The 25,079-nt window shown below is 38.8% G+C and overlaps 1 protein-coding gene and 1 pseudogene across 1 annotated transcript in view; both read right to left on the bottom strand.

Annotated features, from left to right (window-relative positions):
* The window catches only part of LOC100264300 (sodium/hydrogen exchanger 6), a 47,544-nt gene extending 28,252 nt beyond the window's left edge, over positions 1-19,292 (bottom strand). The window contains exons 1-18 of the mRNA XM_002271829.5: positions 18,858-19,292; positions 18,695-18,746; positions 18,115-18,174; positions 17,968-17,992; positions 17,784-17,869; positions 17,578-17,689; positions 14,786-14,848; positions 14,643-14,662; positions 14,463-14,560; positions 5,149-5,177; positions 5,029-5,060; positions 4,884-4,931; positions 4,740-4,800; positions 4,559-4,656; positions 4,386-4,461; positions 4,267-4,286; positions 3,946-4,043; positions 3,714-3,823 (exon numbers count right to left, since the gene is read on the bottom strand). Coding sequence (XP_002271865.1) covers positions 3,714-3,823; positions 3,946-4,043; positions 4,267-4,286; positions 4,386-4,461; positions 4,559-4,656; positions 4,740-4,800; positions 4,884-4,931; positions 5,029-5,060; positions 5,149-5,177; positions 14,463-14,560; positions 14,643-14,662; positions 14,786-14,848; positions 17,578-17,689; positions 17,784-17,869; positions 17,968-17,992; positions 18,115-18,174; positions 18,695-18,746; positions 18,858-19,044 — 1,275 coding nt within the window. The 5' untranslated portion in view covers positions 19,045-19,292. The remainder of the gene's footprint in view (positions 1-3,713; positions 3,824-3,945; positions 4,044-4,266; positions 4,287-4,385; positions 4,462-4,558; positions 4,657-4,739; positions 4,801-4,883; positions 4,932-5,028; positions 5,061-5,148; positions 5,178-14,462; positions 14,561-14,642; positions 14,663-14,785; positions 14,849-17,577; positions 17,690-17,783; positions 17,870-17,967; positions 17,993-18,114; positions 18,175-18,694; positions 18,747-18,857) is intronic.
* A 1,175-nt stretch (positions 19,293-20,467) lies between these two features.
* LOC100255854 (V-type proton ATPase subunit D-like) lies at positions 20,468-21,481 on the bottom strand (annotated as a pseudogene).
* Positions 21,482-25,079: the final 3,598 nt, after the last annotated feature.

The following is a 25,079-nucleotide window of genomic DNA, read 5'->3' as shown; positions in this document are numbered from 1 at the left end:
AGACGCCATCGAGCAGGATGGGGGTCTCACCTCTGAATTGTTAGGTCAAAGAGCCTTAAGAAAAGGGGAGCTAGAGGAATTAATTTTGAGGGAGGAAATCCATTGGAGACAAAAAGCTAGGGTGAAATGGGTTAAGGAAGGGGATTGCAACTCTAAGTTTTTTCATAAAGTGGCTAATGGTAGGCGAAATAGGAAGTATATCAAGTCATTGGAAAATGAAACGGGCTTAGTGTTGAATAATGTCGTGAGCATCACAGAGGAGATCTTACTCTACTTTGAAAAACTCTACGCGAATCCTATAGGAGAGTCTTGGAGTATTGAAGGTTTAGATTGGTCCCCTATTTCGGAAGAAAGTGCAATAAGTTTGGTTGCCCCTTTTACAGAAGAAGAGATTTCTAAGGTCATATTTCAGATGGATAGGGACAAGGCTCCGGGGCCTGATGGCTTTACTATTGCAGTATTCCAAGACTGCTGGGATGTGATTAAGGAGGATTTAGTGAGAGTGTTTGCAGAGTTTCATAGGAGCGGAGTTATCAATCAAAGCACTAATGCCTCTTTCATTGTTCTTTTGCCCAAAAAGAGTACGACAAAGAAAATCTCAGACTTTAGACCCATTAGTTTGATCACTAGTCTCTATAAGATAATAGCCAAAGTGCTCTCTGGGCGTCTAAGAGGGGTCTTACATGAAACCATCCATTCTACTCAAGGAGCTTTTGTTCAAGGGAGACAAATAATGGATGCAGTCCTCATAGCAAATGAGATAGTGGATGAGAGAAGACGATCAGGGGAGGAAGGAGTCGTCTTTAAAATTGATTTTGAAAAGGCTTACGATCACGTAAGGTGGGATTTTTTAGATCAAGTGTTGGAGAAGAAGGGGTTTAGTCCTAAATGGAGGAAATGGATGAATGGATGCTTGTCCTCGGTATCTTATGCAGTATTGGTGAATGGTAGCGCTAAAGGTTGGGTTAAGGCATCGAGAGGATTAAGACAAGGAGACCCTTTATCTCCCTTTTTGTTTACTTTAGTAGCAGATGTATTGAGTAGGATGCTTGTGAGAGCTGAGGAAAGAAATATGTTGGAGGGTTTCAGGGTGGGTAGAAACAGAACTAGGGTATCTCATTTGCAATTTGCCGATGACACCATCTTCTTTTCTAACACTAGGGAGGAAGACTTGCAGACTCTCAAGAGTCTTTTGTTAGCATTTGGGCATATTTCTGGACTTAAGGTCAATTTAGACAAGAGCAATATTTATGGCATCAATTTGGATCATGCTCATATTTCAAGAGTGGCTGAGACACTTGGATGCAAGGCTTCTGGCTGGCCTATACTATATCTGGGTCTTCCTTTGGGCGGGAACCCCAGGGCAGGTGGTTTTTGGGATCCTGTGATTGAGAGAATTTCAAGAAGATTAGATGGTTGGCAAAAGGCATACCTATCCTTCGGAGGGAGGATAACTCTCATCCAATCTTGCCTTACCCATATGCCCTGTTACTATCTTTCTTTATTTAAGTTACCCGCTTCAATTGCTGCAAAAATCGAGAGGTTGCAGAGGGATTTTTTATGGTCAGGGATTGGGGAAGGCAAAAAGGATCATTTAGTCAGGTGGGATGTCGTGTGTAAACCGAAGGAAATAGGGGGTTTGGGTTTTGGGAATATTTCTCTGAGAAATCTCGCTCTTTTAGGGAAATGGTTGTGGAGGTACCCTAGAGAGGGTTCAGCTCTATGGCATCAGGTCATACTAAGCATCTATGGTTCACACTCCAATGGTTGGGATGCTAACACAATAGTCAGATGGTCACATCGTTGTCCTTGGAAGGCTATTTCTCAAGTCTTTCAAGAGTTTTCCTCGTTTACTCGATTTGTGGTAGGAAATGGGGAAAGAATTCGCTTCTGGGAAGATTTGTGGTGGGGGGACCAACCTTTGGGATCCCAATATCCAAGTTTATTTAGAGTAGTCTTGGATAAAAACATACCTATTTCTTCAGTTCTCGGTCCTACTCGTCCTTTCTCTTGGAATTTAAATTTCCATCGTAACTTGTCAGATTTTGAGATTGAGGACTTAGAAGGCCTCATGCGTTCTCTTGATGGAGTGCATTTATCTCCTTCGGTTCCAGATGCCAGATTGTGGCCCTTGTCTTCTTCAGGGCTTTTTTCAGTTAAATCTTTCTTTCTAGCTTTATCCCAATTTTTTGGATCTCCTCAGGTTTTTCCTTCTAAATTCGTTTGGAATTCTCAAATTCCTTTCAAAGTGCAGTCCTTCATCTGGTTAGTGGCACACAAGAAGGTGAATACTAATGACATGCTACAAGTGAGAAGACCCTACAAAGCCCTTAGTCCGGATATTTGTATTCTGTGCATGAAGCATGGGGAATCAGCTGATCATATTTTTCTTCATTGCTCCTTGACGATTGGGTTATGGCACAGGTTATTTCAGTTAGCTAAGATGGATTGGGTTCCCCCGAGAAGCATCCTTGACATGATGTACATCAAATTCAATGGATTTGGTTCGACTAAGAGGGGGATAGCCTTGTGGCAAGCTGCAAACATCGCTCTTATTCGGATTGTGTGGAGGGAAAGAAATGCGAGGATTTTTGAGGATAAAACAAGGAATTCAGAGTCTCTATGGGACTCTATTGTTTTCCTTGCTTCTCTTTGGGCCTATTGTTCCAAGGTTTTTAAGGGGACTCCCCTTAATGCGTTACATCTTGATTGGATAGCTGTATGTACTCCATAAGGAGTGGTCTTTTTAGAGTGTTTGCTTGTTTTTCAGTGTTTTTTTCTATAGTTTAGCTGTCTTTGGCAGGAGGATTCCTCATCCTTCTTTTGTACTTTTTTTCTATCAATAAATCTTTGTGTCGTTTCCAATCAAAAAAATATTTCCATTTGGAAAGTTCTTGGATTTTGTGTCAAGAGCATTGGTGTTGGTGGCAGCAGGAAGATGAGGTAGGGGTTGTGGAGGTGGAAGTGGTGGGTTGCAGTGAACTGCATCTATTAGTGTCCCGACTCCTTGGAAATTTGGGTAAAAGTTGGTGTTCTGGTAGATTTTTCTAAGGGGAAAAGAAAATCCATGATTACTTTTAATCTAAGAAACCTTTATTATAGAAATCTACAAGTAAATAGAAAGCCACAAAGATAATACCATATGATGAAAAAAGAGCAAAGGAGAAACACAAGCTTTACAAAGCAAGGAACATAAATCATAACACTGGAGAAACAATTCCAAATTTCCAAATAGCTAATGAATTGTTTATATTGCCCATTTTATAAACCTAATACAAAGGAGTGGAATATTTTATGACCAGATTGCTGGCAGACATACACGTCATGCATATCTAATATCCGTTAACTCGAATTAACCCTCACATTCACTCACATATGTAATAATAGATCTAAATTGGAAAACACAGCAACCAGGCTGCATCCTGTTAAGCCACCAATATGACCCAAAATCGTAAGTTCATACATAATAGGCAAAAAATGTATACCAGCCTAACCATCCCTTAGTACAACAAATCATGGATGACAGAGAAATAGATGGGGAATGATAGAGAGATGCAAACTCAAGGCCTCTAGTAAACCGGAGCTCTGATACTATGTTAACACATCAATTTGACCAAAAACTAAATCTAGTAAAGGTAATGGATGAACAATATATACCAAGCTAACACCTGCTAAAGGATTTCAATTAAAAGGACATCAACTAGGTTGCTTACCGTCAAAACAACTATTGCTGTGGTTGCAGTGAATATTGTCTGGCCATGCCCTTCTGGGAGATCATGAACAGATTGCAGAGCAAGGGCAAAAGCCATAGCTCCTCGAAGACCTAGTCATGTACATCATGCATGATTATTCTATAATATTTCTTAAAAAAAAATTAAGAAAAAACAAAACACAACAGAAAAAGAGAAAACAAAGAAACTGGAAATATTCTTCTTATCTTCTTACCACTGTACCAGAGCGCCTTTTGATGCTTTAAAGGTATTTGTCGATGAGCAGGCCGAATCAAATTGACCATATATGCGCAAGAAAAGACATTTGCCGCCCTTCATGAAACAATTACACAAACTAGTTAAAGGATTTCATGCAATAATCTTCCAATCACAATGCCCACATGCTCTCACCAATCAACACAATATGAGTAATTGTTGATATGCATTAAAATGACCAAAAATATGAAAAGTACAAGATAGGTAAACACTGTATAATGTTGTAAATGGTGATATCACAGTTAAGGATACATAAGTTTAGGCAACAAGCCATACATACCTTGCAACTATGATAAACAGCTGGAGCAATAATGGAGCAAGTTAAGGACAACAGGCAATTTCAATAGACAAAGAACTGAAACCACTAATTTAATTCTCACAGTGATGACACAAGGATACAATTGAGAAAAAGATGAATCCAACATGAGACCAACTATGTTGTTCCATGGCAATATCAAAGCCCATGTATATAAATCTGCAGATCAAAAAAAAAAATCAAGAAGGTATAGGAGATTTTATAAAGAAATGGTAAGTTCAATCACTTAATATAAGAAAATTAAATGTTCTCTTACACAAATGTCTCTGCTAATGATGATATCAAATGAAAAAATGCAGAAACAAATCGCTGAGAATTTTCCGACAAATTTGAGAATGTGTAATGCTTCATAACCTGGAAAGTTAACCCCAGATTTCTTTAACAGCCTCAACTAAGAATAGGTGATCTGACAATCAAAATAATTGATATCCACTTACAATCCCAGTGAACAATATTGACACAATTCCAGATAGACCCAGACCTTCTGCTAACATATACCTAAAAAAAGATTTCTACATTAAACTGTTGCATGAGTCAAGAACATTCATAGAACAAGAAAGAATGGCCTGGGAGATTCTTACGAGAAATATGGAAAAAGAACAAATAGACAGCACTCCAAGTTCAGAAGACTGAGCAAAGAATGGGTAAAGTTTTACCATCAGGAGCTTTCCAGATAAATTGTGAATTACAATTTAGCAAAAGGAAAAACAGATATGCAATACTCACTTGTCGATGTCCAATCCTGCATACTTAAAAAGGTTCTGGAGGTTAAGGTTTCACATTACATTCCAATAGCTAAGTTTAGATGGTTGATATAGAAGACTAGTAATTGATTAAAAAGGATATCAAAGCAGCAGTAAATCCAACTCCAACACCTGTACAGCCACAAATAATGCATTGTTAAAAACAGTGAGAGGAAAACAAAAACCTAGGAATAGATAGCAACAAGAAAACATCTAAGGAAAAAAAGAAGTGTCTCAAATTCTTATTTGGTATATATGTTCCTTTTGGTAAAAGATTATTATATAGATTATTTTATGTATTGGTATTTCCTTGTAAAATTATTTTCCTTCTAGAATAAAGAAAGTTGTTAGTAATACTTGTAGAAATATTATAGGTCATGAGAGAGAAAAGTGATGGAGACAAGTGTCAGTCACCTTTAAAAGTTTATCAAAGGCGCAAAGGAGTGGGCTCCAAGGCCCAAACTTTAATTTGGCGCTCTATGGACGATAATGGGCTTAGTTGGGATCTTATATAATTCAATATGGATTTAGCCTAGACAGTACTTTCCAGAAATCAATTTATGGGCCTGGTCAATGGTCATAAGTTATTATTTTTAGTTATTACTATTATCATTTTCCAAGAGTCTTTAATGCAGTCTAGTAGTCAGTCCAAGTTTTTATTATTTTCAAGTTGCATTATTACTATGTGACCAGTTCCAAGGAGTTATAAGTCCCTAGAAAAAGTTCTATATAGTAGTTGATCAATCTTTTGAAAAGAATCAATGAATGAATGATAAAATTTCCAGCAGCAAATATTTTCTTTGTGTGATACAAAGAGCACTTGAGTGTGAAGCCTAAAGGTTTCTAGGAATGATTTTTTTTTTATAAGAAGGTATCTAGGAATGATTTCTAGAGTTCTTTCAATGACTCCAATACTCTCCTTACATTTTACTTCGTGTCCAACATCAATTTTGGTATCAAAGCAAGGGTGACATCATGGCTACACGATCTGGAAGGAGTTTTGGAGGAAGACTAATTGATAGCTGGTGTGATGAGATACTGATTTAGATGGTGGATCAGCTTGATAGTCTCCACATTTGGCTAAGTAAAGTTGAGACACGAATATCTCAACCCACAATCAGTCATCACATGTTGAGCAAGAGGAAACATTTCAAGCTAGCAACCAAGAAAATGCAGAGGAGCAAGAGGCAATTTAAGCACCACAATACCCTATGTTTGAATGGGCTAGAGGGTTGCTTGAAAGAAGATGCGAAGCTCATGACGCTGTTGGAGATACCACAAAGAAAGTGAGAATGGAGGCTCCTAATTTCGAAGTTACTCAATTTGTTGATTGGCTAGCTACAATTGAAGAGTGCTTCAATTGGTATGACATGATTGTGATAGGCCTCCCATATGTTATGTGTTTACTAGAAAAGGGAAGAAAAGTGTACTGCCACCTGGCAGTTAGTTGTAATAGCCTTACTAAGGCTAGGTCACAATCTGGATACAGGTTGGGGGGGTTTTAATAGGAAAAGGGAGGGAATTAAGGGGTTGGATATTGTGTGGATATGGTAGGAGAGTGATAGCCTCTCGAATCGCTATCTGAGTATCAGTTAGATCTCTTGTTTCTTGAAATTCTTGAAATTCTATAATAAATCTCCATTAGATACCTATCAATTTGGTATCAGAGCATCGATCTAGATGGCTCAAAAAAAGAATGAAGGTCGGGTGGATCTTCTAGAGAAGGAAGTTGGAGAAATCAAAGAGGGGATGCAGTGCTTACCAGGAATGGAAAAGGCGGTGATGGACCTTGCCTAGAACATAGTGCGAGTTCTGCAGTCACTGGAAGAGACACAAAAGGCAGTGACGGCATTGTCAGCGGGGCGAGTTACGACGACTGCTGTGCAACGAGAAGACCATGCAAGATGGATCCCTGGAGTCGGGGAACCCAATGGGGGGTGGACGGTGTCGGATGAGACGAGGCGAGGCGGAAACGGGGAATGGCGTGGCGGCCGATGGGTGGAGATGCTTGTATTTACGAGAGAAAACCCAGACAGCTGGATCTTTTGAGCCGATCGATACTTCGCAACCTACGGACTCACGGAAGAGGAGAAATTAGTTGCCACCGCGATGAGTTTAGATGGGGACGCACTCTCTTAGTACCAGTGGATTGATTTGAGGGAGGCATTTGGGAGTTGGGAAAACTTGAAGAGGCGGTTGTTGCTTCACTTTCGTCCGACTCAAGAAGGGAGCCTTTGTGAGCAGTTCCTGGCAATGCGACAACGAGGTTCAGTGGCAGAATACCGGCAGGAATTCGAGATTCTAGCGACTCCCCTGAAAGGGATTTCGGAGGAGGTAATGGAAAGCACGTTTATGAATGGGCTGCTTCCTGAGATCCGGGCTGAGCTACGTCTGCTGCAACCATATGGGGCTGGGCCACTTGATGGAAATGGCCCAACGGGTCGAAGATAGGAATTTAACCATGAGGTGGGCCCATGAACCAAAGGACCCAAAGAGCACCAAAATATTGTCATCTGCAAATCGAGGTGATTGGAAGATTGGGGAGAATTTTCAGACTAGGGCAGTGGCTGTTAGCGAGAAGACGATGAACCAGCGGTGTGAGATTCTAATAAAGAGACTGACGGAATCAGAGCTTCAAGCCCGTAGAGAGAAGGGGCTCTGTTTTAAGTGTGATGAAAAGTTCTCGACTGGTCATCGCTGTAAGAAAGAATTAAGGGTTTTATTGGTGCGCGAAGATGAGGAGGAGGAGGATAATCAATATGACGGCAGAGCAACCGAAGAACCTTCACTCGTCGAGCTGAAAGACGCTGTGGAATTATCTCTAAATTCCGTGGTAGGTTTAACTACGTCGGGGACTATGAAGATCAAAGGAACGATCAGGTCAAAAGAGGTAATCATCCTTGTAGACAGTGGGGCTACCCACAATCTTTTATCCCTTGAGTTGGTTCAACAATTAGCACTACCATTGACTACAACAACCAATTACGGGGTGATGATGGGAACCGGGATATCCGTGAAAGGAAAGGGCATTTGTAGGGGGGTTTGTATTTCAATACAGGGGCTCACTATAGTAGAAGACTTTCTTCCACTTGAATTAGGCAACACTGATGTAATTCTAGGAATGCCTTGGTTGGGGACTTTAGGAGATGTGAAAGTAAACTAGAAGATGCTAACAATGAAGATCAGAATGGGGAGTGATAGTGTTAAAGGGAGACCTGAGCCTTAGTCGGACTAAGGTGTCTCTTAAGGCAATGGCTAGAGCACTGCAACACCATAGCCAAGGGGTATGGGTGGAACTCTGTCAGACTTCCACCACTATAGATTTGAGTGAAGAAGTACAAGAGGTTCCGAAAACAGTCAAAGAAATGTTAGCTCAACATCAGCGAGTTTTTGGGCCAATAACAGGGTTACCACCAAGTCGTGATATTGACCATGCCATTCAATTAATTCCAGGAGCATCTCCGATTAACGTTCGTCCCTACCGGTATCCACATATTCTAAAGAATGAAATAGAGAGATTGGTGCAAGAGATGCTGGAGGCAGGAATTGTTCGGCCTAGCTTAAGCCCATTTTCTAGTCCAGTGTTGTTGGTTAAAAAAAAAAATGGAGGATGGAGGTTTTGTATGGATTACCGTGCTCTCAACAAAGTTACAGTCCCGAATCAATTTCCCATTCCGGTGATCGATGAGTTACTCGTCAAACTTCATGGCGCGACCATTTTTTTCAAACTAGACCTCAAATCGGGCTACCACCAAATTCAAGTCCGACAACAAGATATCCACAAAACGGCATTTCGCACCCATGAAGGTCACTACGAGTTCTTGGTGATGCCTTTTGGGCTAACCAATGCACCAACGACTTTCCAATCATTAATGAACAGTATATTTCGGCCACACCTTCGGAAATTTTTGCTCGTATTTTTTGATGACATATTGGTTTATAGCAAGGACTTGAAGGGGCATTGTGATCATTTGCAAAGTGTGTTGTCCATTCTGGCGAACCACTAACTGCACGTAATGGAAAGAAATGTCTCTTTGCTAAACCACAGCTGGAATACTTGGGCCATTTGGTTTCTGCCAAGGGGGTTGCTGTTGATCCCAATAAGATTCCAGCCATGGTAGAGTAGCCCACACCCATATCCATTAAAGAATTATGAGGATTTCTCAGATTGACTGGATACTACCGTCGATTTGTCAAGGGATATGGAGTTATTTCTTGGCCCCTCACTCAGCAACTCAAAAAAGATGCTTTTAATTGGAACCCAGAGGCTAAAGCGGCCTTCCGAAAATTGAAAACAGCTATGACAACAATTCCTGTTTTGGCTTTCCCCAACTTCAGTCAACCTTTCATTGTAGAGACAGATGCCTCAGGGTATGGTTTGGGTGCCATTTTGATGCAAAGTCATAGACCAGTAGCTTATTTCAGCCAAGTCCTCTCAGCAAGGGAGCGACAAAAGTCCATATATGAAAGAGAGTTAATGGCTATTGTCTTAGCAGTTCAGAAGTGGCATCACTACCTGCTTGGTCACCACTTTATTGTGCAAACGGATCAAAGTAGTTTGAAGTTTCTACTAGAGCAAAGAGTGGTGAATGAGTCATACCAAAAGTAGGTTGCAAAGCTGTTGGGGTATGATTTTGAAATTCAGTTTCGGCCTGGACTGGAGAATAAAGCAGTCGATGCCTTATCTCGCATCCCCATTTCTATGGAGTTAGCTGCCCTCGTGATTCCCAATCACTTAGACACGTCGTTGATCAATTCACAAGTTGAAGCTGACCCACACCTTGCTAAGATTCGGTAGAGGCTACTGGTTGATCCGAATGCTTATCCTCGGTATTCTTTGGACCATAGCATTCTCCTCTACAAGGGGCGCCTAGTTCTTCCCAAGGCCTCACCCCTTGTTCTTTAAGAGGGCCATGCTAGTGTGATTAGAGGGCATTTCGGGTTCTTGAGAACTTACAAACGACTCACACGAGATTTTTTTTGGGTTGGCATGAAGAACGACATCAAAGAGTTTGTGGAAAAATGTCTAGTATGTCAACAAAATAAGGCCTTAACTTTGTCACCTACTGGGTTACTACAACCATTGCCAATAGAAAAAATATGGGATAATGTGACGCTAGACTTCATTGAGGGGCTTCCTAAGTCTGAGGGTTGTAACTCCATTTTAGTTGTTATGAATCGATTGAGCAAATATGCTCACTTCTCACTGCTCAAGCATCCTTTCACAGCTCAAACAGTAGTTGTTGTCTTTGTTCGGGATGTTGTCAAATTAAATGGAATTCCCCGTTCCATTGTTAGTGATCGTGACAAAGTATTTCTTAGTCGATTTTGGACGGAGCTATTTCGGTTGCAAGGTACTTCTCTCTGCCATAGTATCGCATATCATCCTCAAACGGATGGACAAACAAAAGTGGTCAACCGTTGTGTGGAGACATACCTTCGATGTTTTTCATATAACAAGCCCAGACGTTGGTCTACATGGCTCCCATGGGCAGAATACTGGTATAATACCACATTCCACTCCTCCACTAACATGACACCATTTCGAGCAATTTACGGGCGAGACCCACCACCATTGCTACGTTATAGATCAGATTCCACCTCTGTTCTGGCAGTGGATCAATTATTGCAAGAGCGTGATCTAATTTTAAATGAACTGAAGGATCATCTCTGCTGTGCACAATCCAAAATGAAGTCATCTGCAGATGCACATCGTCGTGCAATTCAATTTGCGTTGGGGATTTTGTCTATATAAAACTTCATCCATATCGACTTAGTTCCCTTGCCAAGCGACCCAATGAAAAGCTCTCCCCACGATATTTTGGCCCTTACAAGGTGGTGCAACAAATTGGTCCAGTGGCGTATGAGTTGGAGCTTCCTTCTTCGACAACTATTCATCTAGTGTTTCATGTTTCACAGCTCAAGCGGGCTCTTGGTTCAGCTGATTTATGTCAGCCACTTTCCCCTGTTCTTGCTGATGATTTGGAATGGCGGGTGGAGCCTGATCAAGTCTTAAATATTCGCCAGTCTCCCAATAACAATCAGCCTGCTATTGAAGTACTTATTCAGTGGAAAGGACTTCCTCAATTTGAAGCTTCTTGGGAATCAGCTGACACAATTAAAGAACATTTTCCTGACTTCCACCTTGAGGACAAGGTGTCTCTCATTGAAAGGGGTAATGATAGGCCTCCCATACGTTATGTGTATGGTAGTTAGTTGTAACAGCCTTACTAAGGCTAGGTCACAATACGCGCGGGGGGGGGGGGGGGGGGGGGGGGGGGGGTGTTTAATAGGAAAAAGGAGGGAATTAGGGGGCTGGATATTGTGTGGATATGGTAGGAGAGTGATAGCCTCTCGAATCTCTATCTGAGTATCAGTTAGGTATCTTGTTTCTTGAAATTCTATAATAAATCTCCATTAGATACCTATCAGATTGATGATCGAAGAGTATTGCTAAAATGAAACTTGTGAGCTTAGCAAAAGTTTGGTGAACAAGTGTTGAAGGAGACATTAGAAGGATGGGGTCAGCACCAATCGACACATGGCAAGAGATGGAGGCTAAGCTTCAGGAGAAATACATGCATACAAATTACAATGATAAGCTATGTGACCAATTCATTAATTTAAGGCAGAACAACATGCTTGTTGCTAAGTATATGAACAAGTTTGATGAGTTAAAAACAAGGAGTCGAATAATAGAAGACCCTCAACAAATACTTACAAGATTCAACTATTCGAGTTACATTAGACATAGAGGAATATGTGGGATATTCATTCAACAGGAAGTTGGGAGTTATGACTATGGAATCTACACATAAGAACCTCCATGACACAAATCGCAGTATGAGGCCAAGATCACCTCATCTATTCAACCCACCTACAGGGTCTAAACCATCTTCTTCTCAAATGGTTGATCCAAAGAGTAAGGGTATAAAATGAGCATTTATGGGACACATCTTAATGGATGGGATATCAACATGTTGGTTAGATGGTCACATAGACGTCCCTGGAAGGCTATTACACAAGTTTTTCAGGATTTTTCCCCATACGTCCGTCAGGTGGTGGGGAATGGGGAGAGAACCTGATTCTAGGAAAATCTATGGTGAGGATATCAACCTTTGTGTTCACAAGTTTCAGGTCTATATGCAGTTATCTCAATGAAAAATCTCACCGTCTCAGCTATTCTTGGTAATTCCCATCCTTCTCTTGGAATTTTAACTTCCGTCACAATCTCACTGATATAGAAATTGAACTTCTTGAAAGACTTATGTCTTCACTTAATTCAGTGCACTTGGCTCCTTTTGTAGTTAATTCAAAAGCTTGGTATTTATACTCCTCAAATTTATTCACAATAAAATCTTTTTTCGTGGCCTTATCCAATTTCTCAAATTCAATCCCATTCCCCAAGCCAAATTTCTCAGAAAATCAAAAATCCCCTCAAAGGTCAAGGCCTTTTCTTGGTCAATTGTACATAGGAAGGTCAACACCAATGACATGCTATAATTGAGAAGACCCTACAAATCTCTTTGTTCTCATTGGTACATTTTATGAAATGGAGATGGAGAATCGATTAACCACCTTTTTCGACATTGCCCATTCACCTTGGGGCTATGGCATAAGCTTTTCACTATAACAAGGATTGATTGGGTTCCGCCTAGAAGTATTGGAGATGTGTTGATTATTTCATCTAAAGGATTAGGGACTTCAATCAAAGGAAAGACTCTTTGACAAATTGCTAGCCTCACCTTACTGTGGTTGGTGTGGCAAGAGAGAAATGTTAGGATTTTTAAGGAAAAGTGGAGACCGGATGAAATATTATGGGATTTACTTCTTTTTTACTCCTCACTATAGGCCTCTTGTACTATCACTTTTAGAGGAGCTTCACTTAATGTTTTACAGCTTAGTTGCCTTCGATTTATGATTCAAAAGGGGGTGGATAACAATGAGAGGAGATGAGCCCAAATGTTGAGATCGTTTGTGTTTTTTGAGGTTTGAGATAGTTAGTGGTTACCTTTGTGTATGGTTTTCTGTTTAGTAGGGGAGTTTAGTTTCACTTTGATCAGATTTTGTTTTTGTGGGAAGGACCTCTCATCCTTCTCTTGTACTCTTATTATTATCAATATATATCGTTTCTTATAAAAATAAAAATAAAAAGGGTAAGGGTATCAAATGTTTCAAGTGTCAAGAACCTAGTCATATGGCATACAATTGTCCAAAGAAGAACTTGCATATTGGGTTGGAACATGAAGAAGAACCAAAACTACAAAAGAATGAGCAAAATGAAAACTCATTTCCCAATAGGCTTCTTTTTTCAGAAGTTACTCCATTAGATGCAACTTAAAGGACCTCAAATCTTTGCCCATTTTAGAGGAAAGTGTTATGGTTCAAGAGACCTTTCCATGAAGACAAGACTCAGCTGGTAGGTGCTCTCACTTCCATATGAGAGGTCTTAAAATCTGGGGCTTCCCCATGCAGGGTTCTAGGGGGAGGGAATGTGTATCCTTGGTTTTCCTACAAAGGAGGGGGGAAGAGTGGATAGCATGTTTCCACTTTATCTATCTATTTATTAAATAAACCTTCTTTTTCCCCCACAAATCTCCCATTCAAAATCAGGATTAGATTTTTGAACCAAAAAATCTTAAAGCACTCTCCTCTTTCTAATAAATCACAATGCTTGGACATACCGAAACAAGACCTTTATAAGGCCAACATTAAAAGTTTTCTGAGAAACAAAAAAGCCCTGTTTGGACCAACCTTTCAGAAGCCAAAAACTCTTTTCTAAGCTCAATAAGAGCTTCCATATCTTTTTGACTAATTTTGTTCAAAGAGCTTATGACAGAAAAAAGAACTTAATATGAGAGCCAAGACAATGTTATTTCTTGTAGAAACTCTATTTTGGCTTATGCAAAAAGTTCTTTCGTGTTTAGTACAATGTTTATAATACTAATACTGTCCCTTCAAAATTGTGACTTTGGTTTCAACTTCCAGCTAAATGCAAAAACAAGACACTATCCAAAACAACACCAAAGAATGAAATCCCCACCTCTATAGCATCTTCAGCTCCTTAGCCTTTTTAGTTGATCTCTTTTAAAAGCATATGTATATATAAGTTATCACCAAGTCCTCACCTTCATTCCTATAAGGATAACCGAGTTTTATACCCATCCCATCTAAGCATACCTTTTGGCATAAACCCCTTCTAAAGGGGGTGAATCAACCCTTAACCTCCACCCAAAGGTCCCCTAAGCCCTAAGTAGATAATAAAATTAAGATCTTAATCCACCTCTGTCAAAATCAACCCTATATTAGGAAATGGCACCCATCAACTAAACAAAATTTCTGTTTCCTTCACCATAAGTAAGAAACAAATAAGTTCAAAACAGATAGAAGCTCACAAAGAAGATTGTAAACATTTACCTGATGACATTGAACCAACAAAAGTCTCAAGAAACTTGACAATGACCATAAAGAAGTTTTGTTCAGATGGCACATGGCTTTTAATTAATGAAATCGTCCTGCATAGCAATACAATTTCTTGTGACTAAAATTCCCATATATTTTAATTACTAGAGGATACATGCAAGTTAATTTACGAACCTGTACAAGGAAATTGCCATCTTCCAATTGCGCATCATACAAAAAGTAACATCACCCAGTAAGTGTTTTCCATCTTTAAGCAGAAGTTATACTCAAGATCCACTTGGGAATATAATTTTAAAAAAAAAACATTAAAAACTCACTGCATCATTCAAAACAGATTCTCCAAAAACCAAGGCATAAAGGTTCATGTCGGAACCAAGTTCCTGCAAATGAAAGCCATTTCAAGTAAATGTTACCCTTAGATTGGAGGAAGGCAAAAATTTGCAAGAGGCTAAATGGTATATATATTCTCTTATAATACACACCCAGTAAAAGCAATCCAAGCAAGAATACAAGCTCATGTAAGTGGGCTCGATGTAGGACAACCCTAAGATGGTTGCCTACACTCAAAAGTAGGTGGGCTAGGGTTTCTATTTTAGGTTTAAGGAAAGGAACAAGAAATAAAGTTCCTCGTAGAGAAAAAAATAAAATAAAATAAAATAAAAAGTAGAGAGAAAGAAGAAATGAGGAGAAAAAGATAGAAACCTTAAAGTCTCACCAAAGCCTTCTAGGAGTCTCACCTAGAAGAAAAATCAATGAAGTCTCACCATTGAGGATTGCAGCACTTGCAATGGAAAAAATCATAATATTATTAATATCAATCGATTCATTCATTACTTTGATTTACATTAATTAGTCTTATTTATAGACTTCTCTAAGAAATCCAAAGTCTATTAAGATTCTAATAACCTATTATGACTCTAATTCTAATTATCTTATAACCAAATTAACTAATCCTAATTTGACTCCAAACAAATACTAATCCTAATTCAATTCTAATTAATACTAATTCTAATTAAATTCCAACTAATATTAATCCTAATTTAATTCCAAGTAATACTAATTTCACTCTAATTGCAACTAATACAAATTCCCTTTCTTGATGTGTATCTTAGAGATTCATCCTCATCAAGGCTGCCATAGAAAAAACATATGTTCAAGTGAACAAGACAAATAAACCAGCATGTAAGTGGCCAATATGATAATTGCCAAAATGATGGTCCATATTCCATGCACAGGAAATGGGGGGGAAACAAAAGCCTATGACAAAAAAAAAAAAAAAAAGTGTTAGTTGTTTCTATGACTTAGAAGAATTTGGCAACAATTAATGCTACAGGTTCAGATCAGGTTAAGTATTTGATACAAACAGTTAGAAGGCATCCTAGATCTATTGATAGCTAGGAAATCATTTTTGTTGTTAAACGTGAAAAATATTATACACGTTCTTGTTTTTTGCAATAGGAATAATTAGGAGGTGAGAATGCCAAGTGAACATTGTCATAGCATCATCAGTACATGTATGTGTATGTGTGTGTTATCAGAAACTGAGAAACATTATGAAAGAGAGAAAGGAAAAAAGAGTAAAAGGCAAGATGAGATATCCTTCACATATATGAAGACCAAGCACATTTAGTAGGGGAAGCCAACTGCCCTCGAATCCAAAGAGATCAGGCCGAGAGGAACAACTGCAAATGCTTTGGTCATCGAATCCCATAGGAAGCTTAGGAAGGTAATTTCTCTCAGCACAGTTAAAGTTCTCCAGCTCCCCTCAAAAAACCTGACATTCCTTTCTAACCCAATGATATAAAGTAGCCAACATTGCACCATATCACAACATTCTACCTTTGTCACCCTAATAAAACCCTTAGAGAAATAACCATAATGCTATGGGCCTTTCTTGGAGCAAAACACTGGATCTGCCATAAAGAAGACAAGCTATCAACCACAGGGCAGTGAAGAAAGACATGGTCCATAGATTCCCCACTCTCCCCACAAAGGAAGCATGCATCTGACAAATTACAATGTAAGCTCAGAGTCTGAAATAAATCATTTTAGTACGCACTCTCCTGCAACCAATATCCATTTAACTGATTTGATTTTATGGGGAACTTTAAAACACCAAATCAATTTGGCTGGCAGGAAGGCAAATGGAATCTTCAACCTTCAAAGTTAATTCCCTTATTTCCATTCCTGAAAAAGTTGCAATCCCTCCGTCTCTTTGTCCTGAAAACCAACATTCTCTAGAGCATTTGCTTTGCAAACTTCCACATTCCCTATAACCCCCTTGTTCCAGAATTTCAAACCCTTGTTGAGAGCTTTCAGCTTAGCAGCTAGGATAAAGATGGATGAGCCCCTTACCTCATAACTATCCCTCCACTGTTTCTCCAAACATCTGAACCCATCTGCCTTCAACCACATATCCTCAAAACTTAAATGAACTCTACCCTTATTCCTCCCTCCCCGATCCAAGGGAATTAGGGAATGATTAGATGTCAGTCTAGGGAACAAGCACTACTAGAAAAATGGCATGCTCAAACCCATGAAACCAGACCTCTATCCTAGCCTCAACACCATGTGAAATTGCCACCATTCAGAGGAAGATCTAACTTTTCTATAAATTTACAAAACCTTCTCATGGCTGCTGAAATCCAACCATAAATTCTCCTTTCATGGGGAAATTGAATAACATTGAAGTGCCTCCCCGATCCACCAAGGATCACCCCAAAAATCCCTGATAAACCCCAATTCCTCCCAAAAAGCTTCATGCTCTCCCCCAACAGCATGACCATAAACCCTTTAAAACACACACAAAAAGTCATCCTTGCAGCATTTAAAACAGCAGGATATGGAAATAGCACCAACTTCCATCCCAATTAATGTCAGTGCTCTATTATCCCAAATAATCACCACATCACTTGCTGAGCCAGATGTATTCTAATAATCAACATATCTTCTACAACTTCAAAGGTAGTTTACCATGTTGTGTGGTTTCATGGATTCTTGGTTTCCCAATTTGGTTTCATTGAAAGCATTTACCATATTCAACAACACCAAACCCATGGTAACCACCAATTGCATTATGGATAAAAGCAGAGACTAGAGATCAAAGCACCTGAAATATGGACAAAACAGTGACAGGATCGGTTGCTGATATAAGAGCACCAAACATCATACATTCAAGAAATGGAAGTCTGTACATGAGGTAAATCAGACCACCAAGGTAACTGTGACAAAGAAAAAATAAAAGTAAAACAGAATGAATATTGTAAGGAAATTCAAATAAGATGGTGGTCATATTGGGATTATAGAGAAACTTACACCAGAATACCCGTAACAGTTGAAGCTATAAATGTTCCCACAATGGCAAATGTCACAATTGCCCCAAAATTTGAAAAGAAGGGTTTCTGCAGATTGCAATAGTGAGAACAGAAACCAACGAATGCAAATCGAAATACGAGCAGATTAGTTAGATATCTGGAGATGGAGTCGAGACAGAACTTACAGGAGATAGACTGAAACCAGACTGAGTAAGCAAAAAAGTGTCAAGAGAAACAATGCCGATACATATTGAAGCAGTAAAATAAATAAATAAGCTAGGAGATCAAACAAAGAAAGCAGTAACAAATTGCAACAACCCAAGTAAGGATATAATATGATTGGAGGTAGCAGAAAGAGGAAGAAAAACTCCTCGTGGAAATTAAACCATGCCCTGCAAAAACAAACCAAAAAGACAAACAAAATCAAACGGTCAGCTCAGCTACTAGAATCAAAGAAAAGTAGGGAAAAAAAGGGTGTCATTAAACAAAAAGAAGGGAATTTTATCATTTATAAATTTCCATCTAATTTTGCATGAACCCATTTTCAAAACAACCAAACAACAGAAAATACTTTTCCTATTAATCAAAGCCTAAATAGCAAAATGACGAGTCAGCTACTAGAATCAACGACAGGGCTCCTATCTTTCATCATCATTATAATCAACACCAAAATAGACATAAGGAACTTCATAATATATGCATTGAGACCCAATTTGCAATATCACATTTTCAAAGCAAACCAAAAAAAAAAAAATCTTGTTAAATATGGCCTCCAGCTACTGTGATCACCACCCACAAATAAGAAACTGTAGAAATGGGGTGGTATCAGACAGAAATGGGGAATTTCAAAATTTACAAGTTTCCATCCAATTTGGAGGATGATGATGATATTTTTTTCAAACAAAGTAGAACCTGATGCTAGTTTCTGTGTCGGAGATGTTGGCAAGTCCACCCACAATCAAACCTGAGAATCCATTTCAATTCAAAATGCAAAATTCAAATTCTGCATTTAGTTCGGGCTTAGCTATAATCGATTAAACACAAGACGGATGATAGATGGAGAAATAGGAGAGACCTATCAAGAGAGAAGCGCTGGCCTCAGGAAGGTAATAGAATTTTTTGCGGCGAAGGACGTGGCCGAGGACGAAGGAGAGGACGAGCATCATGATCTGGAGGAGGATTCCGACGCCGGCGGCTTGCTGCTCCTTGCCGGGAGAGGGACTCCCCCGGGGCTCCGTCGGAGAAATGGGAAGGTCGTCCATGGCGATTGCAACCAAAACGACGACGTTTAAGGGAAGTCGCTTATGATGGGGTTCCAATTCCAAGTTTGCAACGACAATTCTCACAGGTGGTGGTGGCAGTAGTCAATGGCATGATGCTCTTGAAATCAAAGCTAACCCAACTCAAAATTTGTCACACTCTCCCGTCTCCCAATATTCCTAATTGCCAAAAATCCTCTTACACCCTCCTCATTCACTCATTCTTTTGTCTAACCCATTTCACAACTTCAAAAATAAAATTATTTTCTACTTTCCCTACATTTAAAAGAGCTATGATAGAATATTAATAATTTTTTCATTTTGATAAAAGAAAATTAAATAATTATTTTAATTTCAATTTTCCCTTGTGAATATTTGAAAAAAAAGTGTTTATAGTATCCATTTGGATACTTTTTCTCTTTTTAAAAAAATAAAATAAAAAGCCCAACATGTACAAAAATAGATTTACTAATTATTGGATCCCAAATTGCATTGAAAGCAGTAAGGATATTTATGTCAATCTATTGATTTTGTTGCATAAAAGTGGGCAAAAGAAAAGCCTACAATCCTAACATAACTAATTGAAGACTTTGTGTGGTGGGAATTAGGCAATAGTTTAATTAGGAAACAAAAGAGTAGGATGACATCTTCTTTTGCCATTTTATCACTTGAAGAGAAGTAAATAAAATCTTTAAACTTTAAAGCAATAAATAAGATAAAATATATTTAAAATTTTTAAACATATTAAATGAAAGAGGTGTTAAGAGTGTTGACAACTTTATACTTATTATTCGAAATTTTAAGATAATTATTCACTTAAAATTTATCACTTTAATCAGTAAAATTGTTTGATAAATTAACTTATAATTTATTCTAAATCATCGAATTTATATATTTAGTCTCATTAATTTTAATTAATATTTATTTTAACTAATTTTAAGTAGTAAATTTATTTTGTTAAATATGTATTGTAGATGTATATGATAATTTTAAAACATTTAATACAAAATGGAGTAATAGTTTTGTAATACTCTTAGTGAATATGAGCACATGATGTAAAAGGGATTAGAAATTAAGAATAAATAAATTATTTTTACTTAATATTTAAAGTTACTTTTTCTTTTTTGCTTTTTATTTTTATTTTTAATTTTATCTATTATTATCTGACAATAATTAATACCGAGTAAATCAAGGTATCATTCATGGTAGGATTGGGAAGAAGTCTCCCAACTAAAAGGATGTGAAGTGGCTATGGCCATTGCGTAGGAAAAAAAAGGCATAGTAGCGTGGAATATGTTTCTCACAAATAGTAGTTCTTTTCCACCCATACTAGATGGGTCCCAAGAAGGGGAGAAAAAAGGGAAGTAAAAGCAGCAATCCCTTCTATGGAATCCAACTTCCATGTGAATTGTCACAGACTCAACAGTTACAAATCCATTTGACTCAAGAGATCCCACTGAAATAAACTTTCTGCAAGCTGCCTCTCCATTTCCCTCTTCTTATAAACCTGAAGAAAAGTCCTCTCTTTCCAGCTCATCCAACTCTCCCTTTATGCAGTTAATCGTGTTCTCCAACCTTGGCTTCACAACATTCTCCAGGGCATTAACTCTACGATTTGTGGTCTTGATCGCTTCATCAAGCGTCAAGAATGATGTCTGTAATGAAGCAAGCTCAACAAGAACCTCAATTGCTTTGACATAGCTGGACCTGTTGGCCACCTCTGGCCAATCCCGTGAGGGCATTCTGGGTGTCACCTTCTGTGAAATATTCGAACTTGGGGGGACCTTCACGCCTGCAACATTCTCTTGGCGAGAACGAACTTTAAGAGATGCATTCTGGACATTCTCGAGGACGTACAATGTGCTTGATGTTCTCCCCAGCAACATATGATCTATCCCATTGATTCTTTCGTTGACACAATCTTCTGCAAATACTATGAAATAAATTATCCTTGCTATGCCCAATATCAAACACCTTTTCCTTTTATCCAATAGTCCCACTAACCGGAAATAAACACAAACACTGAAACACAATTACAAATCCCACATTTTTTACAGAATGAATCCTCAAATACTAACTAGACCAGGACTCTGAGTCCTAGCTGGAATGGTAGGCGCTATATGGAGTAAACCTAGAATTTTGAAGTACAGTTTAGGCTTATCATCGGTGTAGGGGCCTTATCCCACGTGTCCACCCACAAATACTTCCACGTGTCCACCCACGAATACTTCCACGTGTCTGTCCACGTGGCATTCTTCCGACTAGGCCACATGTCACATCTTTCATCACTGTTCAGACGGCCTTCAAGGTACTCGGGGGCATCTTGTCCGGATCATTTGCGCTACCAAGCAGCCCTCACCTCCTTGATAGCCTCAAATCTTTTCTGATATGCTAGACCCTGCCCAACCGACATCAGATTGACTGATGAGACTCTTCCCATCCTTACGTCTGCCTCAGTAGGTGCAAGGTTGGAGGGGCACCAAGCTATATCATGACACGTTGCCTGATATAACCCTCAAATGCCCTGCAAATGTAATGATTGTCATGTCACTAATGCGCAATCTTCATTGCCAGGGCCAACTCAGCACCGTTGAGCCCTCTTTCACCGCGGAACATTATAAAAACCCTACTACAATAGAACAGGAAAAAAGGACTGTGAGTTTCTCTGATCAACTCTCTCTCTCTTTCTCTCTCTCTCTCTAAGGGTTCCTAATTTGACTTAAGCTTCGGAGGGTGTGTTCAGACAACCCGTCCGAACATCTGTGTGCAAGGAAGCAGGAAGTCCAGATTCCAGCGTCTGAACGGAAGCTTTCATTATCACTTCGAAGAAGGAATCAATCCTCTGTTGACAAGGTATCAACAATCAACATACATCTAATTTATATCTACAAAAATACATCATAACATAAACACTAGAAACCAAGATTTTTCGGTTTAACCATAAGGCAACTATCACTATAACATATTCTTTTGCTTAACTTTGTGAATTTTTTATCACTACAACTTGTTTGGCAACTGAGAAAATGTAAACAAAAAGAAAACTAGGAGCAAAAGAATTTAAATAAAAATAAAATAAAATAAATGCTCTGAGATGAGAATTTGGTTTTTCACGAAAAAGAAAAAGGAAAAGGAAAAGGATTGAACCATAGGGGATAGGGTCACGGTTACCAACGCTGGAACTGGAAGAAGGGGGCGATTTGAATTTTGGCAAAATTAAAATTGTGACCCATTGTTAAGCCTAAAGATGTAATTAGTTAGGATATTCTTTTCTCTCTAGTCTTGTAGCTCCACGTGTACAGTTGGTTAGGATGTGTATATCCTGATTGTATATAATGTCTGCCCTGTTATTGTAGAAGAAAATCAAGATAAATAATATCAACATTTTTCCTCTCATCTCTCTCTCTATTTCCCTCTATTTTCATCTCCTCTTTCATCTTGGTATCAGAGCCTCCATGGCTTCTTTCAAAGAAACCTCCGAATCACCTTCTGCTAGCACTATGAATGTGCCAAACCCATTATCTCAGTCAAACAACCTTCCTTCACCAGTAACCACACCATTTTTTTCTTTCCCGTCTATGAATCAACCTCTCACAATGAAACTGGATAATGGGAACTACCTCATCTGGAAGAATCAACTTCTAAATGTCATCATTGCTAACAAACTTGATGATTTCATTGACGAATCGCGACCTTGCCCTCCTCGATTTCTCAATCTGCAACAACAAATCCTCAATCTAGAGTACTTGGTTTGGCAAAGATACAATTGACTTCTGATGAGTTGGTTGTACGCATCCTTGTCCGAAGATATAATGGCTCAGATTGTTGGGTATTCAACAGCTGTGGAGATTTGGAACGCCTTTAATCAGATTTACTCTGCCTCTTCTATGACGCGTGTTACCGAGCTTCCCACCAAGCTTCAAATGCCCAAGAAAGATGGACTCTCAGCTGGTGAATATATTCAAAAGCTCAAATCCATTTGCAACAGTCTTGCAACAATAGGAGAACTAGTTTCTGAGAAAAACCATCTTATCTATTTGTTTAGTGGATTAGATCGTGAGTATAATCCTTTTGTTACCTCCATTCAAAATCGATCTGATCAACCAACTATCGAGCAAATCCATAGCCTATTGCTTAGCTATGACTTCCATCTTGAACAACAAAACTCTATTTCTCTCCATTATGCCCAAGTCCATATGGCTTATCTGAACAAGAAACCTTATAAATCAACTCCTCAACCTACATTCAATCATATTCACATTCAACCTAAACACTCTTCTCCACCTTTTAAGCCAACCACTAGTCAATATCAACTCAACATTTTGGGCAAACCACAACCACAACCACGACAACCTCAACCTCAATGGAAACCACATTTTTCAATCCAAAATCAAAAGCCTCAGTGCCAAATTTGTGGTAAATTTGGGCACATTGCTCTTATTTGCTTCCATCACACAAATTTGAACTATTCACCCCAACCTTCTCCTAAATATTTCAATACTGTTCTCACCACAAATTCCCAACTCTCTAATCCTCCAGAATTTTCTTATCCTGCAATGGCTCATCTTGCTGCTACGCATAACACCGTTCCTGATACAAATTGGTACATGGACTCAGGTGCTACACATCACTTTACTCTGGACATCAACATGCTTGACATTGTGACACCATTTAGTGGTTTAGATCAAGTGACAGTTAGGAACGGTAAGCAACTCTGTATCTCACATCTTGGTACTACAAAACTACCATCCTCGTATTCTCCTCTTGTTCTACATCAGGTCTATCACACTCCAAAAATTTCAAATAATCTTATTAGTGTTACAAAATTGTGTTTTGATAATAAAGTTTTTGTTGAATTTTATGCCACTCATTTTCTTGTCAAGGACCAGGTTTCGAAGAGAGTTATCCTTCAAGGTCAACTTGATAATGGCTTATACAAAGTTTAGTCATCATGCTCTCTTTCTGTTGTTTCCTTTCCTCCTCAAGTTTTCATAGCCAACATCAAGGATCCAAATTTGTGGCACAAGAGACTAGGCCACCCAGCTTTATCTGTTGTTAATCAAATCTTGGATTCTCGTAACATTGCTCGAACACAGAAAATTCGTTTTAATTTTTGTAATTCTTGTCTATTAGCAAAGAGCCACAAGCTTCATTTTTCTCTATCTCCATCCATTGCAGTAAAACCTTTTGAGTTAATTCATACAGACCTATGGGGTCCTTCTCCCGTTCGCTCTATTTCTGATGCTCGTAATTTTTTGCTTTTCATTGATGATCATACTCATTTTACTTGGTTTTATTTGCTCAAAACAAAAGATGAAGCATATCCTACTTTTCTCAAGTTTCAAGCTCTTATTGAAAATCAATTTAATACCAAGATTAAGGTTGTCCAATTTGATTGGGAAAGTGAGTTTCGATCTCTCTCCTTACTGTTTTCTAATCTGGGCATTGTCCATCGTTTTATCGTGTCTATACACATCACAACAGAATGGGCAAGTTGAGCGAAAAAATCGCCATGTGGTTGAAATGGGATTGTCTCTTCTTGCTCACTTGGGTATGCCATTATCTTATTGGCCTTATGCCTTTCAAACTGCCACTTACCTTATTAATCGTCTCCCTACCCCTATGCTGCACCATCAATCCCCTTACTTCGCACTATATCACAAACTCCCATCTTATACTCATCTTAAGGTTTTTGGTTCCTCTTGTTTTCCATATTTGCACCCTTATAATACCCACAAACTCCAATACAGGTCACTGGAGTGTGCTTTTCTTGGTTACAGTTCACACCACAAAGGTTATTTATGTCTTGACATTCATTCCAGCAAGGTGTATATTTCTCACCATGTTATTTTTAATGAAGATTCTTTTCCATTCAAGAATTTGTCATCTTCTCCCTCTCAGACTATTTCTTCTTCATCTTCCTCATCAGTTCATTTATCCATTCCCTTGTCTCCCCTCTCCCCATCTCCTCCTATTTCTCCATCTATACCTCATTCTTTTCCCTCTTCTTTTTCTACCTCTAGTACTTGTTCCCCTCTCGT

This window comes from Vitis vinifera, chromosome 15 (genome assembly GCF_030704535.1).
Source record: "Vitis vinifera cultivar Pinot Noir 40024 chromosome 15, ASM3070453v1".
Taxonomy (NCBI): Eukaryota; Viridiplantae; Streptophyta; class Magnoliopsida; order Vitales; family Vitaceae; genus Vitis; species Vitis vinifera.
Note: the sequence above shows the minus strand (reverse complement) of the source record. Positions and strands in the feature narration are given on the sequence as shown.